The sequence below is a fragment of the Chaetura pelagica genome, unplaced genomic scaffold, assembly GCF_000747805.2.
Source record: "Chaetura pelagica isolate M959 unplaced genomic scaffold, ChaPel_1.0 scaffold3, whole genome shotgun sequence".
NCBI lineage: Eukaryota > Metazoa > Chordata > Aves > Apodiformes > Apodidae > Chaetura > Chaetura pelagica.
The window spans coordinates 5,457,511-5,476,054 of NW_009952974.1; the positions used below are offsets into that span (position 1 = coordinate 5,457,511).

An 18,544-nucleotide genomic window follows, 5' to 3' on the forward strand; every position below is an offset into this window, starting at 1 on the left:
AAATGTTTCTACAGACAAGAGAAAAATAATTTCATAATTACAATGTTAGGAGGAAACTTTTTAAAAACAATGGAGAATAAAAAACAGGAAGACACAAATTCATAAATGCAGCTAATTTTCACATATTACATAGTAATCCTCATTCCCAAGTAGACTCACTGAGTTGTTGATTTTGATGACAAAGCAGCGTAGCAAAACCACTGGATGATAGCAACATATCTGAATATAAGTTTGGTTGTTTTTCAATGCATGTGTTGCTATTACCAGAAATCCTTCCAAGTAAAAGGAGATTCCCAGTGCAAGAAATATTTTCAATCATTGTTTTCATATGGGTAATTATCTATTACTGGAGAGGTCATTTCTTTTATGTACAGCTAGAACTAAGACAGAACATTTATCATTTTGCCAAATACATACAAACCAGAGAACAAGCATGATTGAACATCAATAAGATGCAAGTCTGTTCCCATGAAAATCACACAAGTATTGTGTGACTTTTGAGTCTCACTTTCTGTCAGAAAATCTCACATTGATGGAGTTTCCAGGAGTCAAAAGTCCATGGGTTTTGGCATGAACTTGTTCAGTTTTGGGAGAAACTTTGATCTCAAAATTCTGAAGCAACTGTGAAGATAGGACAAGTATGAGAAAGCTGCAACATTACAGATGAAGGATACACTTTGAAAAAGAGAACATAAGACACCATCACAAACAACATTTCTGTTTTCAACTCTGTAGAGTCCATGTGCTATGATTCCCAAACAGGAAAGAAAAAAATTGTTCTTACAAGGTGAAAATTATAGTTAAAAATCTTCCTCCTCTAAGCCAGTCCTTTCTGAAGATTTTCTACAGAAACTAGGTTAAAGAGTCTGAGCTATCCAAGAAACTAAAGTCTAGTCTCTTCAAACCTCATGAGCTTCCTTTGTATGTGTTTTGTATTTTCCTTCCTTTAATATAATCAATATGTGCAGTTATAAAGCAAAGTCATAAAAAAAGTCCAAATCCCATTCCACACTCCTCTCTATACATTAAACCTTTATTTCCATACACTTACTGAAAGTGAGAGAATCACCCCAGGCTGTTTCTATGTTACTAATCACCAAGCCAGTTGGTCAGCAGTTTGTTTTTATGCTTTCAGTTTCTTCTCAAGATCTGTAACTTGTAACTGTCCTTAGTGAACACTTTTGTGTTTCTTCTGGATCATTTCTCCATTGTTTGGTAATTCTATATTGACATCCTATGCTTTTAACTTAATGCATGGCTATGCAAGCTCTAGAAGTTTTCTCTAATAAATCATAAACATTGTTAATGAAAATACCAACCTCAATCAAATTAAGGACAGAATCTTATAGAATTTTAATTAAGTGCTTTCCCACTTTAACTGGAAATATTTGACAGCTACTGCCTCCAGCTATGTCTTTTTTTCCAACCAGTTGTGTATGTACTTTATAGGTACTTCCATCTGGAACAAATTTTATTTATTTAATTGTGAGAACAATGTACAGGACATGTGAAAACAGTTCCTGAAATCAGAGTGTATAATTTATTTTATATCCACCACATTAGGTGAGTGATCAAGTCTAAGAAAGAAATCAGACCAGGCTGAAACAACTTATCTTTGATCAGCTTCATGCTTCATGTGTTTCTATTTTTAAATCACTTAAATTTCATCTCAGTGCTTGTAAATAGGTTGTGTGCTATTTTATTCTAGTTTCTTTCCAGAAAAAAAGAAAAAAAAAACAAGCTCTCTATTACTTCCTTGATCCTCCTATTCAAAAAGATGCAAGTATGTTTGTTTTATCCAGCCCCCTGAGAATGACCTCACTCTGAGTTCCCAAAGACTGATCATAATTGTTCCAGGCATTTACTTAAGGAAATTCTAAGACAAATGCAACCAATATTTGCTTTGAAAACATATAATAGGTCTAAATATTTGTATAGTTAAATAACCACCAACAATCTGAATCTTTAAGTTCTGGTTGCACAATCTGAGCTGGGTATTTGAGTTAAAGGGTGTCTTGTAAATGACAAAAAATGCAGCAGCTTTTGGGAAAGCTTTCTTTATGTTATGAAAACAATGAAAAATAATACATGTCAATATGTACTACTGACTTATAGAACTACAGATTATGTATATCTAAAATGGTAATAAAGTTAGAAGAAATAAAAAGAAGGAAAAGAAACCACAGAACATAGAAAAACTCTACTATTTGTCATAACACTGTGGTCAGTACCAGGCTATAAAAACATTTTTGCATCTTTGCAAGTACTGACTTTTTGGTAGCTAAAATACTAAAACTAAGCAGGTAACCATTCTAATATACATTAAAAAAGACTTGAGCTTGCATACAAAAACCTTCTGTACTAAATCCATATATTTCCTTAACAACCTTACCTTTAGTTTTACTTCATTTGGACACTAAAGAACCTTTCTTCTGTGATGTATTTTAACTAGTGCTCTGTTTCAAGCACGATTATTTTCAACTTTTTAAGCCTTTGCAGGATGAGTAAACTAGACAACCCTCCAAACCAAAGGTCTTGTGCACTGTAAAGATACCCAGAAGTGGTATACATAGAAAAGAATCATACCAATATATTTTTCTTCTTGTAATGCTGTCATAGTTCTAACCTGAATCAGTGCCAGATGAATTTCCAGTTCTGCAATTCTTTTTCCTATACAACTCCGAATGCCATAACCAAAGGGGATGGAACCAAAATTGTCTACTCTGTCCAAACTGTCTTTCCTCAGCCAGCGCTCAGGTCGGAACTCGTTTGCCATTGAGAAATTCTCTTCGCTGTATGAAGTAGCATAATGACAGAGTGCCAGCTGTGTCTGAGGAAAGAAATGACATTTGTATTTAGCTAACTCAAATTCACATAGCAAAATAAAAAAGCACTTAGTGATTACTATAATTCCTCCAATATGGGTGATAACAATTAAGCGTCTTTGAATAATTCTAGGAAAAAAATAAGAAGTACACTTAAAAAAATCACATCCCTTTCTCAACTGGTCAAATGAAAGTCTTCAAGTTGTTTTAAATGTTGCTGGATATATTAAAGAAGGTGCAGTGGGAAAGAAGATGGGAACAAAAGTCACAAGTAGTAGGAATTGTCTCAAAGGCAGAGTATGAGAGAAAGGAAGAAGAGAGATACAAGGCAATGGAAAAGGAAAAAATGGAGAATGGAAAGAAAAAAGCCCCACAGCAATTATTTATGTTATGATGTTTCCAAATAAATTGGTGGGAATGTGGTGGAATAATATTTATATAAGTATATTAAGAATTAAGATTCCTGACTGTTTCAAGGTTATGTTTCTCTAACACATTAGTGACATCTAACATAGAGCCATGAAGCTCTGTCGTGATCTCTGTGTAAATTTTGAATACTATAAAGGGAAGATTCATAATGTAATACGAAAATTAAACTCTTTCTACAAAGGAAATTCATATGCAAAGAATTAGAGAACTGCAAATATAAGGAATATTTTCTAATCAAATTATAACATTGCACAGAGTCAGGATGATAAATTTGATTAGCAGATGAGGACTCAAATGTAAAAAAAAAACCACAACAGCCATAAGTCAGTTACAGAATCCATTTTTGTCATATAAATGTTTATTATTGAAATACTTTCCTCTTAATGCTCTAACTTGGTAAAATCTTTTTAAATCAATGAAGTCTATATATGTTGTAACAAATCACCTTTCATACACAAAAATTTAACTGCAATAGAACCTACTCCTTTAGGAATCAAGTATCCTCCAATGACCAAGTCTTTCTGGGTCACTCTTCCATTTCCTGGCAATACTGGATATAACCTAGAGACAAATATTTATGAGAAGTTCAACAGTAATAACTAATAAAACTTAGAAAGTTTAGATCTCAGCATGTATTCACAAATGTGCAATATGAAAGCAATATTGATTCACAGAAAAAAGGCTTTCCAAAGTACAGAACAACACGGAGATTCAAAGACTTTAAATCATCTGTGAGAATGTGATTAATACCTGAGAAAAGTTTTTTACTAGTAACTAGAGGTTGAGCTATTTGGTCTATATATTTATTTGCTTTACATGTGTATACATATGCAAGCAGTTGGACAAGCTTAGCACTACTAAGAGCTGAAAAAGCCTTGTTGATGCCTTCTATAAAACCTTCTTAGTCCCCTCACCTCACTATGCATGTTTGGTATAAACATATAAAAAAAGCATGTCACATGCCCTCAACTTCAGTCAAGAAGCTTAAAATTATTGTAGTGGCACTGCAAAGTACCACTTTGCAGTAGTGAGTGGGGGAGGAGGTTGTTATAATCCATCATACAGACTAATAGTTAAAAGGCAAAAATCAAGCTTTCAATTACCTCCCTGTCCTACACCATGTCCTACATGTACGTGACACAACTTCTACCATACTTAACAACACAAAGCTATTATAGAAAGTATCATATTTCATTGTGTGGGCATCCTTGGGCACTATACTGCTACAATAAATAAAAGCAGAAACAGCAAATAGCACTAAGAGCTAAATACAAACATTGACTCAAAATCCATTACAACTACACAGAATCACATTTTTTAATTAATGATTGCAGTTGTCTGCTACTTACCTCAAGGTTTCCTTCAGCACAGCTCTAATCAAAGGCAATTTTGGGACATCAAGAGCAACAGGAGCTTGGTCTTTCCCCAGCTTATTGACTATTTCCTCATACACACGTTGTTGAACCTCAGGGTGCTTTGCCAATAAGTATGTTGCCCAGGACAAAGTAAAGGAAGTCTAAGGAAGAAACCACAACAATCATCATGAAGTCCAACAAGATTAGATTACAAATAATTTCAAGCCAAGAAAAACAATCTGTCAGGTATGCATCTTATACATCTAAAGTTATAAAACAGACTGACAATTGTTCACATGTGCATTCAATGGGATGTTGTCAGACTTCTGCATCCTCTTCTTCATCCCTTTTCCATATAAAAATCCCCCACATATTAAAAAACCTCATGCTGGTATTTTCCCAGTAAAATATTAAAAAGCAACAGAAAAACCACATGCAAACAGAGCTACATAATACTGAAATGTAAAGACTAAGTAGCAATGGCTTAGGTTGTTAGTTTTCAATGTGTTTCACCTTTCTTCCCAACAATATCATTTCACAGGAAACAACAGAAGAGAATACTACTCAGAACATTACCAACCCCCTTTAAGCATATGGTGGTCTCCTCATAGCACATGCACAACAGAATTCATATTATCACTATGTTTATCCTTTATCCTTTGGTAAGGAATGCAACACCACAGCTGGCACTTCGTACTTCTTGAAAATTCCCACTTGACTGAAATTCAGCATCCTATGGAAAGCTTTCTTAACGAAGGAAGCTCAAAGACAAACTTATATATTTAAAGTTGCCCAAAAATGTTAAGATATACCGACCCCCATTAGTGATTCTAATAATCATCAAGGCTCTGTATAAGAGGTATTATGTGAAAAATAATTTTGAAACATTTTGTCTGAAGGAAGAAACAGAACACAAGGCAGAAGACAGTTCAGCTTTGAGCTAAAGATAAGATGATTTAAAGGGACCCCTAATCTAACTGTCTTTCACCTCAGCTGGAAAAATTGCACTTCAAAGCATGTTTGTGGTTCAGGACACACTCTGAGAGCATGAACTTCATCTGTACTCACACGGAATTAAGTACAGTACTTCAGCTCTTCATCTGTGATCCCTCATTTACCATTCATTTGCCAGGAGGCCTCATTACCATGAGGTCCTGTGTTTAAGCTACCTGGATTTCTATTCTATTAAAATACTAGACAGACTCAAGACATTTTGCTTCTATGATCAGCTGCATACAAGACACTAGGGTTAAGTTACCCTCACAACCACCACTGAGGACGAAAGTTCACCAGGAAAAAAATGTATTTTCAGTGTTCCTGAGCAAGTATGGCAGAGCAAGTGACAATGTAGTCATTCTGACCCCTACCTGTGTTGCTCTTAGTATCTCACAGAGAAAAACAGTAACCTCTACCCCTGCTTTTCTCCGATTATTTTTAAATGCCTTTTTTCCAACTTGCATAACAAAGACAGACAACCAGTTTCACTTTCTAGGCAGGAACCAGTTGTATTTTCAACTTTTCACTCATTGGCACAACAAAGCTTAATGTTATAAACAATGTATGACTAATAAAACCCAACTTCTGGAAATGTCTTAGTTTGGACTTACACATAAGATCAGTTTAGAATACAAATTCATCATGATGGTGACCTTTTAGGTCTTATCTTCAAACTGGGGTATAATACTCAGAACCTTCCTTTTTTTGCTCTTGTGATGGAGTGGTTGCTCCTTGCTAAAATGCAAACCTGCTCCATTCCTCTCTGAGCTCCTGGGAGCAGGCAATTGTGCCAGCTGTACACAGAACATCTCCGATACAAACCCTGTTTCTTTCCAGGTTCCCAGCTCCTTCATAACCTCTTAAAAATCAGAACTGTTCCAGGAACAGCCAAATGCTTTGTAGCCAATTCTGTTGAAAGCTTTTATAATCCTCTAAACCCCTTTCATTTTCTATCATAAAGTGAGACCTGAAGTGACAGCAGTAGGGGAAAAAGTTTCCCTCAGTTTCTGTGTTGTACTTGGGAATGAGAAACTCAGAAGTACCATCCTCTCACAAAATGATTGTTGCCAGCTGAGAAAGCTGAGTCAAATGGAAAGAGAGACTCTTGTTGGCAAGAACTTGAACACTGTCCTTTTGGTTTAATGAAAACTCTCTCACACACTAAAAATGGAAAATTATGGGTCTGATAGATTAGAAAATGAATGGGATGAATAACTGTGCTTTACTTCAGGACCAAACATCAAAAAACTCTCCAGGCTCACAAGCCCTTGGGATATTTAACCAATGGAATAATCTTCAGCACATAAATAAGCTTTACATATGCTCCTTATTTTAGAATTCCAAAGTATTACTTTTGGGGTTTTTGTTGTTGTCTTTAGAAACCTTACAAACTTTTTAAAATCAAAAACAAATCTGAATGAAATTATCCAGAAAGCTTTTGTTGATTTTTTTATTTTTTTTTTACTTTAAGGTTACTTTACCTTTTTTACTTATTTTAATCTTTTCTACTGTAAGACTATTAAAAACAGTCCTACACAGCACTTTCACTATCAAATTAATCACAGAATCACAGAATCCTAGGGGTTGGAAGGGACCTCGAAAGATCACGTAGTCCAACCCCCCCTGCCAGAGCAGGATCACCCAGAGTACATCACACAGGAACGTGTCCAGGTGGGTTTTGAATGTCTCCAGCAAAGGAGACTCCACAACCTCTCTGGGCAGCCTGTTCCAGTGCTCTGTCACTCTCACAGTAAAGAAGTTCTTCCTGATATTCACATGGAACCTCCTATGCTCCAGTTTGCATCCATTGCCCCTTGTCCTATCACTGGTCATCACTGAAAAAAATACTGATGTCTTAAAAAATTGCTTATTTACAATAATTTACAATTATAGTGTTCAATAATAGTCTAAAAAGCTCTATATACATTGTATACACAATCATTGTTTTTTATCTTTTCTTACTCCTCTGATTGTCATGCTGCAGTCAATACTAAGCTACACCGAATTCAAGCGAGAGAAATTAAGGGAGGGCGAGATATATATACATAACAATGTTTCTTCAAATGCTCTACATTACAAATCAGAAGAAGAAGGAAATAAGGCCACTTGAAATGCTTCACTAGGTGTTAACATACCTCATACACTACCCTCGTTAATGCTGACCCTCATCACCACAGCTCTTTGCTTCATACTGAAGGTGTATCTTCATGGGTGGAAAACATAACCTTACCCAGGTTAGTGCTGGCCTAACACCACCCTCCTAAAGGACTTCAGCACAAACCAGGTATCTAAAATCTGTAATGTGTGACTCAGCTGATTTAATTAGCTATATGTAAATATCCTTTACAAAACTCATAAACTTTTAAACTACATATGAGTTTATTGATCATTTTTTTCACAGTAACTTTCAGCAGCCTCTTCTACTGTGGTCTACCTAAAAAAGCCCAAATACCAGGTTGATATTCAAACTGGGAAAAGAAAGTATATGAAATTTAAGCAGAATGTAAGGACAGATGCTATTTGGTCTGTTTAATAAACTGTGGAAATTATTCCCAAATTATGGGTTCCTGTAAATGACAGTTAGAACAGAACAACACTGACATCACTCTAGTAGAGAGGTTACACAGTGCTGTAAGTATTTTCTATGATTTTAAAGAGGTAGTGACTTAAATGTATCAGAAATTATGTCCTTACAGACAACATACCTCCTGAAGAGAGCTGTGAATAGTAGTGGTTTACAAAAACAACTGTGCACAAGAAAAACAATAACAAGCTTACGGTGTCCACTCCTGCCAGAAGCATTTCAGTCATATTGGCATAGATCTCTTCCAAAGTCAGTTCCTTACTCACTAGAAGGTATGTAAGTAGCCCACCATTCACTTCTTCTCCTTGATCCAGCTGAGACTGAATAGCCTTCAATTTGTTGTCAACATGGATTTGACCTTTGGAATTCAAAATAATTGTTAAGCCTCCATTTTTATTTTTATGCTGCTTCCATTCAGTAATGACATTTCCCCCTTACACTACACTACAGAGCCATAAAAAGACCAAATATTTGAATCTGTTTTCTCAGGGAAAAGTTAACAGAATGGTGGTGGTACAGAGTCCTTGGGTACTCATAGCGAAGACAGAGCTGACAGGAACCTTGGTATCTCACAGCATGAGAATGCTGACCACAAGGACACCAGAGACTATGGTTTCTGACTGGGAGCAAAGGAAGCTCAAGGCCAAGTTTTTGTGCCCACCTGGATGGTTTTCTGATGACTCTGCAAGAAGTGGTGAACTCTGCAGAGCATGCACAGTGGCTGCTGCAAGATGCTGGCAGCAACCAGCAGGTCAAAGCCACAGAACTGAATCACACCAAATACAAAGATGAGGAGCATCCAGCATATAGCAAAAATTGAAAAACTTCACTGAATGACATTTTGAGGAATTTCACCCACAGTCTCTTTTATACTTTAGTTACCACAAACAGCATTTTCAGTGAAACAGGGGATTTAACAACTCAGAAAGCTATGCAGAATGAGCTTATTAAGAAAACAAACAAACAAAACACACAAAACAACCCCAAAAACCAAACCAAACACCAAACCAACAAACAAAAACAAACAAAAAAACCCAGACACAACCTGGAATCAACATGTTCCTGTACAAAACCTACACAAATACACAGATGACATACAGTGATTCTCACCATTTAATTACTTTTTCACAAAAGGATTAAACAGCTTTCAAAGAGGAACAAATTCCTCAAAAACAATTTTTCAGCTGCTGTTAGGATGAAACTGAAGTCTGCTGTTGTTTTTAACTCACGAAAGAGAACAAGAGTGCTTGACAAGGGAAATAATTTAAGAGTGAAAGTACAAAAAAGTATGTTTCACAGAAAATACACCTGTATTGGCATTAAATGGATTTTCTAATGCCTACCGCCAGTACAGATCAATACATATTAAAAATTAAGTATATTAGGCATATTAAAAGTTAAGAATCTATTTTCAAGAATATGTGCAGACCTACCTAGACAACTAGTGCTAATATATTTTAAAGTGCATGCAGTTTTCTAACATAAGAGAGGGAAAAGGGTTCAAGGTTTTTTAAACAGTCCAGAATATTAAAAAAATATATTGCAGACACAACTTCTTCCTTTTACTTACATGAAAGCTGATTCATAAAATAGCCTGGAGTGCTCTATTTACAAAAATCCCATGTTGTACTACAGTGTTGTGTGTTTGTGTGAAGTAAACTTCACAAAGAGTGTAATTAGTTGCTAGGGTCTCCTTTTTTAACTTCCTAGCCAGTTTTAGTGGTGTTTGTTGGTGACTGGAGTGCCTGATTGAAAACTTGCTGAAGTAAAAAAAAACCAACCTCATTAACATTTGAGTGGCTTAAGATAAAGTCTTGGCAAAGAATTTGGACCTGGAGTGAGGACTGGGCACTGAAACAGGTGAAGAAAAATAAAGAAACAGCAGTAGAAAACAGCAGAATATTTAAAGTGTCCTGGTAAAATTATTTTTTCAGAGTAGTATTTTTTTTTTTTAATGGTTCCCTTGGCCAGTCTGAGTTTCATATAAAACTTACTTCTACCACAATGTCTTTTTATAATTTTAGAAGAGAAATGCAGCAAGTCCTGTTCAAACACACACAGAACCTGCAGAAATACAGCTGAACTTTTCCACGACTAAATCTTACTAAATTTGAAGAGTCCATCCCAGGATCTGCAGAACTCTCTCCAAGGTTTTGGAATAAGTGGACGAAGCCATTTGGGAATAGCACCTGCATACATAGTAGTCTTAAACATACTAAACATCAACTCCAGAGCCTCAATATATTCAACAGTCTGCTGTGGGACGTTGTTTTCCAGGCAGCCCAACCGGCACTCATATAGAACAGTTGCCACACCTGCACATATGAAATCAAAGAATTTGCTATACACATGCAAATACACAAATAAATAATTTAAGGAATTATAAAGCTAACATAATGGAAGTACCTTGCCAAAATGTGATACGACTGCAGTTGAGAACAGATAAAATAGAAATCTATAGCACAGTAGAAAATCTCAGCTCAAGACTGTAGCAAGACAGTCGCTACTATGTCACTGATGCTCAGCATGAGAAGACAGGAATTCCTCCAGAAGCAGAGCAGCCCTCCAGCACCTTTGCTGTGCTGTACATTGCACTGCAACCCCTGAGCCTGCTGAGGTGGCCCCTCAACATTGGGACATAAATGCCCAAAGACATTTCTGATATCTGGTGACACCACAGGTGCTTCTAGCAGTGGCTCTGCCTTTCTTTGCCATGAGCTGGTAGTCAATGAATGCTGAGTATGCATAAATGGATAAAGAGCTTGGACTCTAGACAGTGATTTCACTGCACACAATACACCCCATGTGGCCCTGGAAAACAGCAAGTGTGTGACACTGTTGCAAGGGACAATAATGACTCGTCTCTTCTTCCTGACTTAATACCTGAGACATTTTGTCTGCAGCATTACAGTGATACCTACTAGAAATACCATTCACTCCACAAAGAGCAGTATTTTATATCTATTTAGATTTCTAGTTATACATATTAAATTATAGATATATTAAAATATAGAAGTACTTTGTGTGTGTTTGTGTGTGTGTATATATATTTCTTCTCAACTCTGGACCATTTTTTCCATTTGAGAAGTCAACTATTACTCATCCATTAGTGCCTCTGCAATCTCTCAACTCAGTTTTCACAAACATAACAAAAATATTGAACATGAGACAGAACTCAGCCAGAAACTGCCCTGCTAGATTCAGCCAAAATGTTCTGTCCGTTTGACAGCAAACTATTTTAAATTACTTTCTGAACACAGGGTTCTAGCAATTTTTCCTCCCAATTTGCAAAATCTAAATTATATTACCTGGTTTATTTGTTACAATATCATATAGTACAGTAGAAAAAACATTCCTATTGTAAAAATCTTTTTTAAGGATTTTTCTAAAATCCAGAGGGGCAATTAGCTAATTTAAATTGGCATTTCAATAATTTTTCAAAGCTAGTTGATTCAAAGAAAATATTTTAAAATAAATGCTGTGGTTTTAAATTAATTAGTTAATAGTTTCCCATGAAATAGTAGAATAACTGTCAACTAGATAATGAGAGTAACTGCTCTATTAACACTCCAGTCTTTTTTTTCTCAGTTTCTCCTGCTAAAAACAAGGTATTTAACCTTGATCTTGCCCTCCCTCGAACTCTCCATAAATTGTCAAGTGTAGATATATTTTAATAAGCTTTTCTTTTTTCTTGTTCATTGATTAATATTTCATCTTTCTTGACTAAAATAACTTTAAAATCTGGCTGTTTACAACTTGCTCTTCCTTCCCTAATTTTTCTCCCCAGGGAGATACTTTTCTGTGCCTTTTATTTCTCTTCTGCCTCTTTCAGAAACTGCTGGTTCATATTCATTCTTTCGTTCTTTACATTGTCTTTTCAAAAAAAAAACAAACCACAAAATTTACACATTGGTTCCCTGACAGTGTAAGTTAATTAAAATTGCAATTCATATAGGAAATAAGTGTGTGCCAGGCACAAGGTATAAATAAGAAGCTAAAAGAATGTGAGGAATTTAAACTAATCCATCAGTTAAAGTGAATTTGTAAGCTCAGAGTTTAAAACTCCATGAAATTGGTAACTCTTAGATGAATGCCATTTTTAGACATTATTTATGTAGAACAGACTCAGGTTAGTTTACCAAACAGCCAGCCAGCCATTTGATGCAGCATTTTCATAGGCGAATCATTTGGAAGCTCTTGCCAATCTCAAATAATTCAGCTGCCTGTCAGCAAATATCAATGTTTTTAAAAGGCACTACATGTAAGAAGATCAGGTTGTATGCAGTCAGCTAAATGAATGTAGAAAATATGAATCACCATTAGATCTCTGTAAGAACACAGGAGATGTTGTACTAGCTCAGGCTAGTGTTCCCTTTAGCAGTCCTTCATTAGTGGTAGCCAGTGGCAGATGATTTTTAAGGCAAGTGCAACGATCCCACACCTGGCAAGTGCAGGCAGGAAAAAGCAGTTATCTTTTCCCACAGTAAGCTATGAACAGAATTTAGATATATTACACAGGGATTCCCCACTTGGAATTTGGCCAGTATGTTGTTCAATTAACGTGTCTTGGAATTCACACTGTTAGAAGGTCAACACCCTTATTCTTGAGAAATGAACACAGAAATACAGAGCACTGAAACTACTCAAGGTCTTGATTGTACATTTCACCTATATACCAGCATTTCCACAGGAATTGTCCCTTAATACAAGGAACCATCTCTTTGGACTCCACAAAGCAATGTTACTGATAGCTACTGCACTAAGTAAGAGGACACCTGAATGCAGAATATCAAGCTTCCCTTTTGAGACTAATCACAATGGAGCACTAGCCATTTGACAAAAATGCCTACCCAGAAGCTTTACATCCTTTTTCCTTACAGATGTTACACAGTCTGGGCTTACCTTCCATTGAATACTTGAAGAAAAGGTTGTTAACATTGGTCACTGTTTCCCCATCATCCTCTTGAAATCTGAGGGTGTGGATTCTTTTAATTAAGTCTGTAATAACTTCATTGACTCCTTCAGAGTAAATTGCCACATCTTTGGGTTTCAGAATTTTTTGCCTCAGCACGCTTCTCATTTTTAGCCATTGTTCCCCTTCCCTAGAAGAAATTATTGATGTCTGTAACACAGTTCCCCTTAACAATCATCAGCTGGGAAAGAGCTCCACAATGAAATTACTTACAACTTTTCATCTCGAATGAAAGCAAGTGGTGAAATGAAAATTATTACAACGTATGTTTGGTATCATGTACCTACATTTTTATTCTCTGTCTATTGCACATCCTCATTAAATTTTAGTGTTGCAACACATATGTACATCTGTAAGTCAGACTCTGGTCTGAGTGACAGAACTTGTCCACCCTGTGTTCTCAACTTGACAAGTGTCTCTATATTAGCATTTTAGCAGTAGCCAACACATGAAACTTTTAAAATTTTCTTATTAAAATTAATTAAAATAAATATTTGAGTGGATAGTCTGCAAAACTGCTTTTAACTAGAATCGGTGGTTACTTACACAGGTGATTGATGATTCAAGCTAGTACCATACAAGCAATCACTGATACATCACTTTCAGTTACCCTAAATCTAAACCTAAAGACCTAGGATAGCAGACCTTGCTATGGAGAAACTTTCTGGGTAGATTCTCCTTTAACTGGACTGTCTGTTGCAGTCTTTGTGCTGAAGCCTAAAAGTCTGAATTGTAACACCTGCCTGCTTCATATGAATAGAGTACTTGGGAACAGTGCTTCCAGGGGTACCTTTCAATTCCTTATGAAGACAGGTCTTTTATGAGTTTACCTTAAATTGCTATGAAAATACTTCCCACTGAACTATTTTAACTGTAGCAATGCTGCTGCAAGGTACAGAAACTTACTGGCCAGCAAAAGAATTTAATCTCTTTAACAGACATTTTCTGACTATTTCTTGATTTAAGATCCCATTTCACAAAATACCAAGGAACTATTAGTTTGCAGCTGAAGATTTGAGTCTGCAGTGCAATACATAATGTATTTGACCATGAAAGAAACAGACTGTCCATGACTCAGGAAATTAGTTTCCCTCCTAAATAAACATACTGTGTCAGTGGGGACTGTGAGTAGTTCCCAGTGGCAATTCACCACACCCACATGCACTGCCAGCTTATGCAAGCTTTAAAGACAGTGAAATTCTAGAATCAGCCACATGTAAAAATATCTGGATGGAGATGCACTACAGTGTGAATTTACCACACAGTGACTTCTCTGCATTTATCCAATGAGGAGGCACTTTGGTGAACAACAAAGCTAAAGTCAACCTGAGCCAACAAGTCCACACAGCACACTGACAACTGGATCCAACAGTGTGGATCTGAAGCAATAAAACCACATTTGCCCAGTGCTGTGCCAAAGTCAGTAAGCCCAATTCTGCAATACTGCTTCCAGGTGAGCGAGTCAGCTCAGACCTCTCTAGTTCACACACATTCCCCAAGAATGTTTTTATGCAAGGTTGTTTACTCCACTTTCAAACTATGGTTCATTACCATCCTTTTGAAAATTTACAGGAGAACAGACAATTCACTATAAATCCCTATCCTCTTCCCCCCACTAGACAAAGCTCCTCACACGGAAAAGCCTGAATTCCTAGATGACCTGTATAGTCCTTCAGAAAATCACAACACTTTTACAAGAAAAATGAAGGAGTAACAGCACTTACGCAGAAATAAGTCCCGTGGCTCTGCCTCTTAAGTCTCTGTATTCCTGCCAGGATTCCATGTTAGCTCTTTGTGGTGCTCTACCCTCTGCTCGGAGAACTTGAGCAACCATATCTCGATCTGCAATGGATACAACAAACTGGGGACCAAAGTGAGACTTGAAGATCTTTCCATATTCCTGAGTGTGCTTTTGCTACAGTATCACCAAAAAAAAAGAGAAACAGAAGTAAAATATTACTAAAGAAAAATAACAGAAGGAATCAGAGAATTTGTGATACAGTGAATCAATCTATCATATCTCAAACTTGCTCCCCAGCTTTCCAGTCAAGGAATGGTTAGAAACGTCGGGAGAAAATATCTAAGCATTACTGCAAAATATTCACAAGGCAAACAAAGGGGTCACACTGCTCATGATCTCTGACTGAAAAGACCCAAAGCTCTAAGGCTCGAAGCATGAGTGAAACCAAATCCTGATAAGATGAAAGGAGCTGGGGCATTTTAAAACACAACTCTTAGATCAAACAGGTTGGAAAGAAATTATGAAAAAATCTGAAAACATAGAGATAAATAGAGTGAAATGAACAGTATAATACAAAGATATAATTATTTACTTCTAATGTATTTTGTAAATAAGAGTTATGCTACAGTTTTATTATTTACAGAAAACTACTTGTAAGTTTCCCAAATGTAAATGAGGATGACGACAGCACAGCAGCCCAGCAAGAAACTGTTTTGAGGCAGCTTCAGCAGCAGCAAACTTTACAATGACATATGTTAATTTTGCAAAAGGAAGAAGTTGAGGTCCTGTTCCTGCAATGAGGCTTATTTAGTGGCTGATCCACAAGTTGTAGGATTCAAATTGGAGGCAAGCAACAGGCAATTTAGAAAAAGGATTGGACAATATTAAATTAGGTATTAAAAAAACCCCAGAGTTTTCCAGTAAGACTGTACTCTGTCCCATGAAATCTTAGTGATTATTTCAAACCAATTTCATTCTGATGTGGTCATGACATGAAACACCCAACTCCCACAAATCCACTTGGAGTAGAGGTGCCTCATCATTTTGGGTGGAAAAAAGCTGCAAAAGAATTATTAAAGAGATTTTAGTAGGACTTTAGGTTTAAGAAAGCTTTAAATTTTAAAGCCTTTATTTCACATTAAAGAAGGAAGAAAAGTTAAACTGAGCAAAGTTTAACTTTGACACATTACCTGCATATAATAAAAAAATGTCTGCTTGCAGAGTTACATTGATTATAAATCAAAGATGTTAGATACAGCTACACTAGTCAAAGTCCAGTGTTGACCCAAGATTAGCTTACAAGAAATATTTTTTTTTAATCAGTTGTGGTTACAGAGATGAATTCTTTAATTGCCAACAATAAGTTTAAGACACATGAATCACTCTTCAGCACATGGCATCAAGTGCTTATAAAAAAATGTAACTCTTTTTGCCTGATTTCCAAATGAAGCAAGAGTTGTGCAACTGTAGTCTCTGCCAGGCTCCTCTTAGCTACTTTAGGAACTTGATGGCCAATTTCAGTCAAGTCTAATGGACACTTAAATGTCTCCTACAACTATATTCTTACCATTTTCAAAAATCAGCATCTGGATTCAAATGAGACAAACATATTTGTCACCCTGATGAAGGAAATGCTACAGTAGGAATCCAACTGTTGTCATTTCTGCTTGGTCTGCTGCTAACCAAACACCACATGAAGACCAATTTACAAACAAGCACTCCCAGAACCCAAAGTATCTCTTACTGCAGAGATATTTTAGTGATAATCGAGACCATGAGTCTTTAAGAAAAGCAAGAGTTGGGAGAAAGAACTGCAAGAAAAAGGCAGAGGGCTGAGGGGAATACAGGTCACCAGTCACAGAAAAATTAGTTCCAGTTCCACTATTTGTGGAGCAGCTTGCTTTTTCCACTGATGGTGAGGCTTACAGAGGAGGATAAAAGTCAACAGAAAATAAATCAAGTGTCAAGCCATTCAATCAAACAAATTAAATATTATTTTTAAACCAGAAGCAGACAAGGACAAGGTATTTGGACTTGCTTTCAGCAGAATGGTGTTCAGTGTATCCACCTCCCATTTGAAGAAATGTCCAGATTTTCTCTTCCATGTTTTCTATCACAACATGGGGCTTCTCTCCTTACTTGCAAACCTTAAAAATATTACACTTTCATGACTCAAATACCACTCTCACACCAAACATTCTTTCACACATCATAAATCCAAGCTGCCAACCCCCCAAGCCCTCCCCCCTCAGCTTTCCTTTCTTTATACTTGCATAGCACTGACAAAAGAGATCTAGCCCCATCAAATTAAACATACTTTCTCTTTGTCATAACTGCTGTAGGCATTACTGCTTTGGCCAGGACTAACTGGAATCATGTTACTGAGAACAGAACCTCCTTTGTGAAAAAGTGCTCGGCTTCCCCACCCCTTCTGCATATAGTGCACGAGTGTTTGTGTGCCCAGGGACATCGTCTCAGTGGCTGTGCTGGTTACCAAAAGGTTTCAGATTAATTCATTCCTGATGTTCACTGTATTGTTAAATTTAACAGACTGTTATTAATCCAGTTAATGCCCGTTTGTACCCGGTGTGTATGCAAATAGGGCATCCATGATTTGTGAAGTGATTTTTAAGTCTCTAAACAGAATAAAACCCAGTATCATATTGCAACTCCTACTTATCCTTCCTCACGCTCTCCTTTCTATGAATAACATTCCTTAAAGCACAACATTTTCAAATCAGCCAGTGGCAGTGAAAAGGATATACTATTCCTTTTAATATTTGAATAATTTTCACTGTTTTGACAGTGGAAGTACCATGAAAAGCTGAATTCAGTGGTAGCATTTTTTAAATTGAATGGTACAACATGAGGCACCTCTCAAATTCTGTGCAACACCCCAGAGGTAGAGGAAAAAAAGAAACGTAACACAATGAAGCAAGCAATGAAGTTGAGCAACTCAACAGCAGCAGCAATGTAATTTGGCTGCCACCAAACAGGATAGACCGAGGAGCCCAACACCTCTTTTCAGTAATGTCAGTGGTAAATACCACCAAGTCAGACACAGAGGTTTTTTGGTTAAGTTTTTCCCGTTCCTCTTTCTGGTGTTTTTAGGCCTTTAGTAAATCCTAACTTTCAAGTTTTGATCCTCAAACCATCTAGTTTTGTCCTGCTCTGTTTGGCTTCCCTTTTCTGTCTTTTCTTCCCTCTCTTAAATGATTATCTTTATTTTTTCCCCGGTGATTTTCAGGCAAGGGAGCCTCTCGGGGCTGCCTGTCAATCTCTCCCGAGACCTCTGGGGAGGTTCACTAGGAAAAGCAAAACCATGAATGCCACATCTGAGGTAGCCCCACAGCGGTCTGCGGTGCCAGCGGAAAGTGCTGCAGATCCACATCTGAAGAGGGTGAAAGCCAAGAGTTTTAGCCCCCCCAAAACAAGTGCTCGCTTTGGAATCACTTGGACTACACAAGGAAGGGCCCCCAGGAGATGCGCTGACTTTTTAGGAATGAAACCCACATGTTTGGCCAAGCAACCCCCCCAAAAAAAAGTCATCTTCGGACAGAGGCAGCCTGACGCTCAGACATGCCAGCCACCCCAGAGAGCAGGACACTGGCTCACCCCGCTCCTGCTGCCCCCACTCACCCA

General features: G+C 36.9%; 1 protein-coding gene across 1 annotated transcript in view; it reads right to left on the reverse strand.

The window, feature by feature from the left end:
• Positions 1-504: 504 nt before the first annotated feature.
• The window catches only part of LOC104387464 (cytochrome P450 27C1), a 19,164-nt gene continuing 1,124 nt past the window's right edge, over positions 505-18,544 (reverse strand). Inside the window, exons 2-9 of the mRNA XM_009996234.1 lie at positions 14,886-15,076; positions 13,092-13,291; positions 10,295-10,504; positions 8,384-8,547; positions 4,604-4,770; positions 3,737-3,815; positions 2,627-2,830; positions 505-621 (exon numbers count right to left, since the gene is read on the reverse strand). Of these exons, the coding sequence (XP_009994536.1) occupies positions 505-621; positions 2,627-2,830; positions 3,737-3,815; positions 4,604-4,770; positions 8,384-8,547; positions 10,295-10,504; positions 13,092-13,291; positions 14,886-15,076 (1,332 nt within the window). The remainder of the gene's footprint in view (positions 622-2,626; positions 2,831-3,736; positions 3,816-4,603; positions 4,771-8,383; positions 8,548-10,294; positions 10,505-13,091; positions 13,292-14,885; positions 15,077-18,544) is intronic.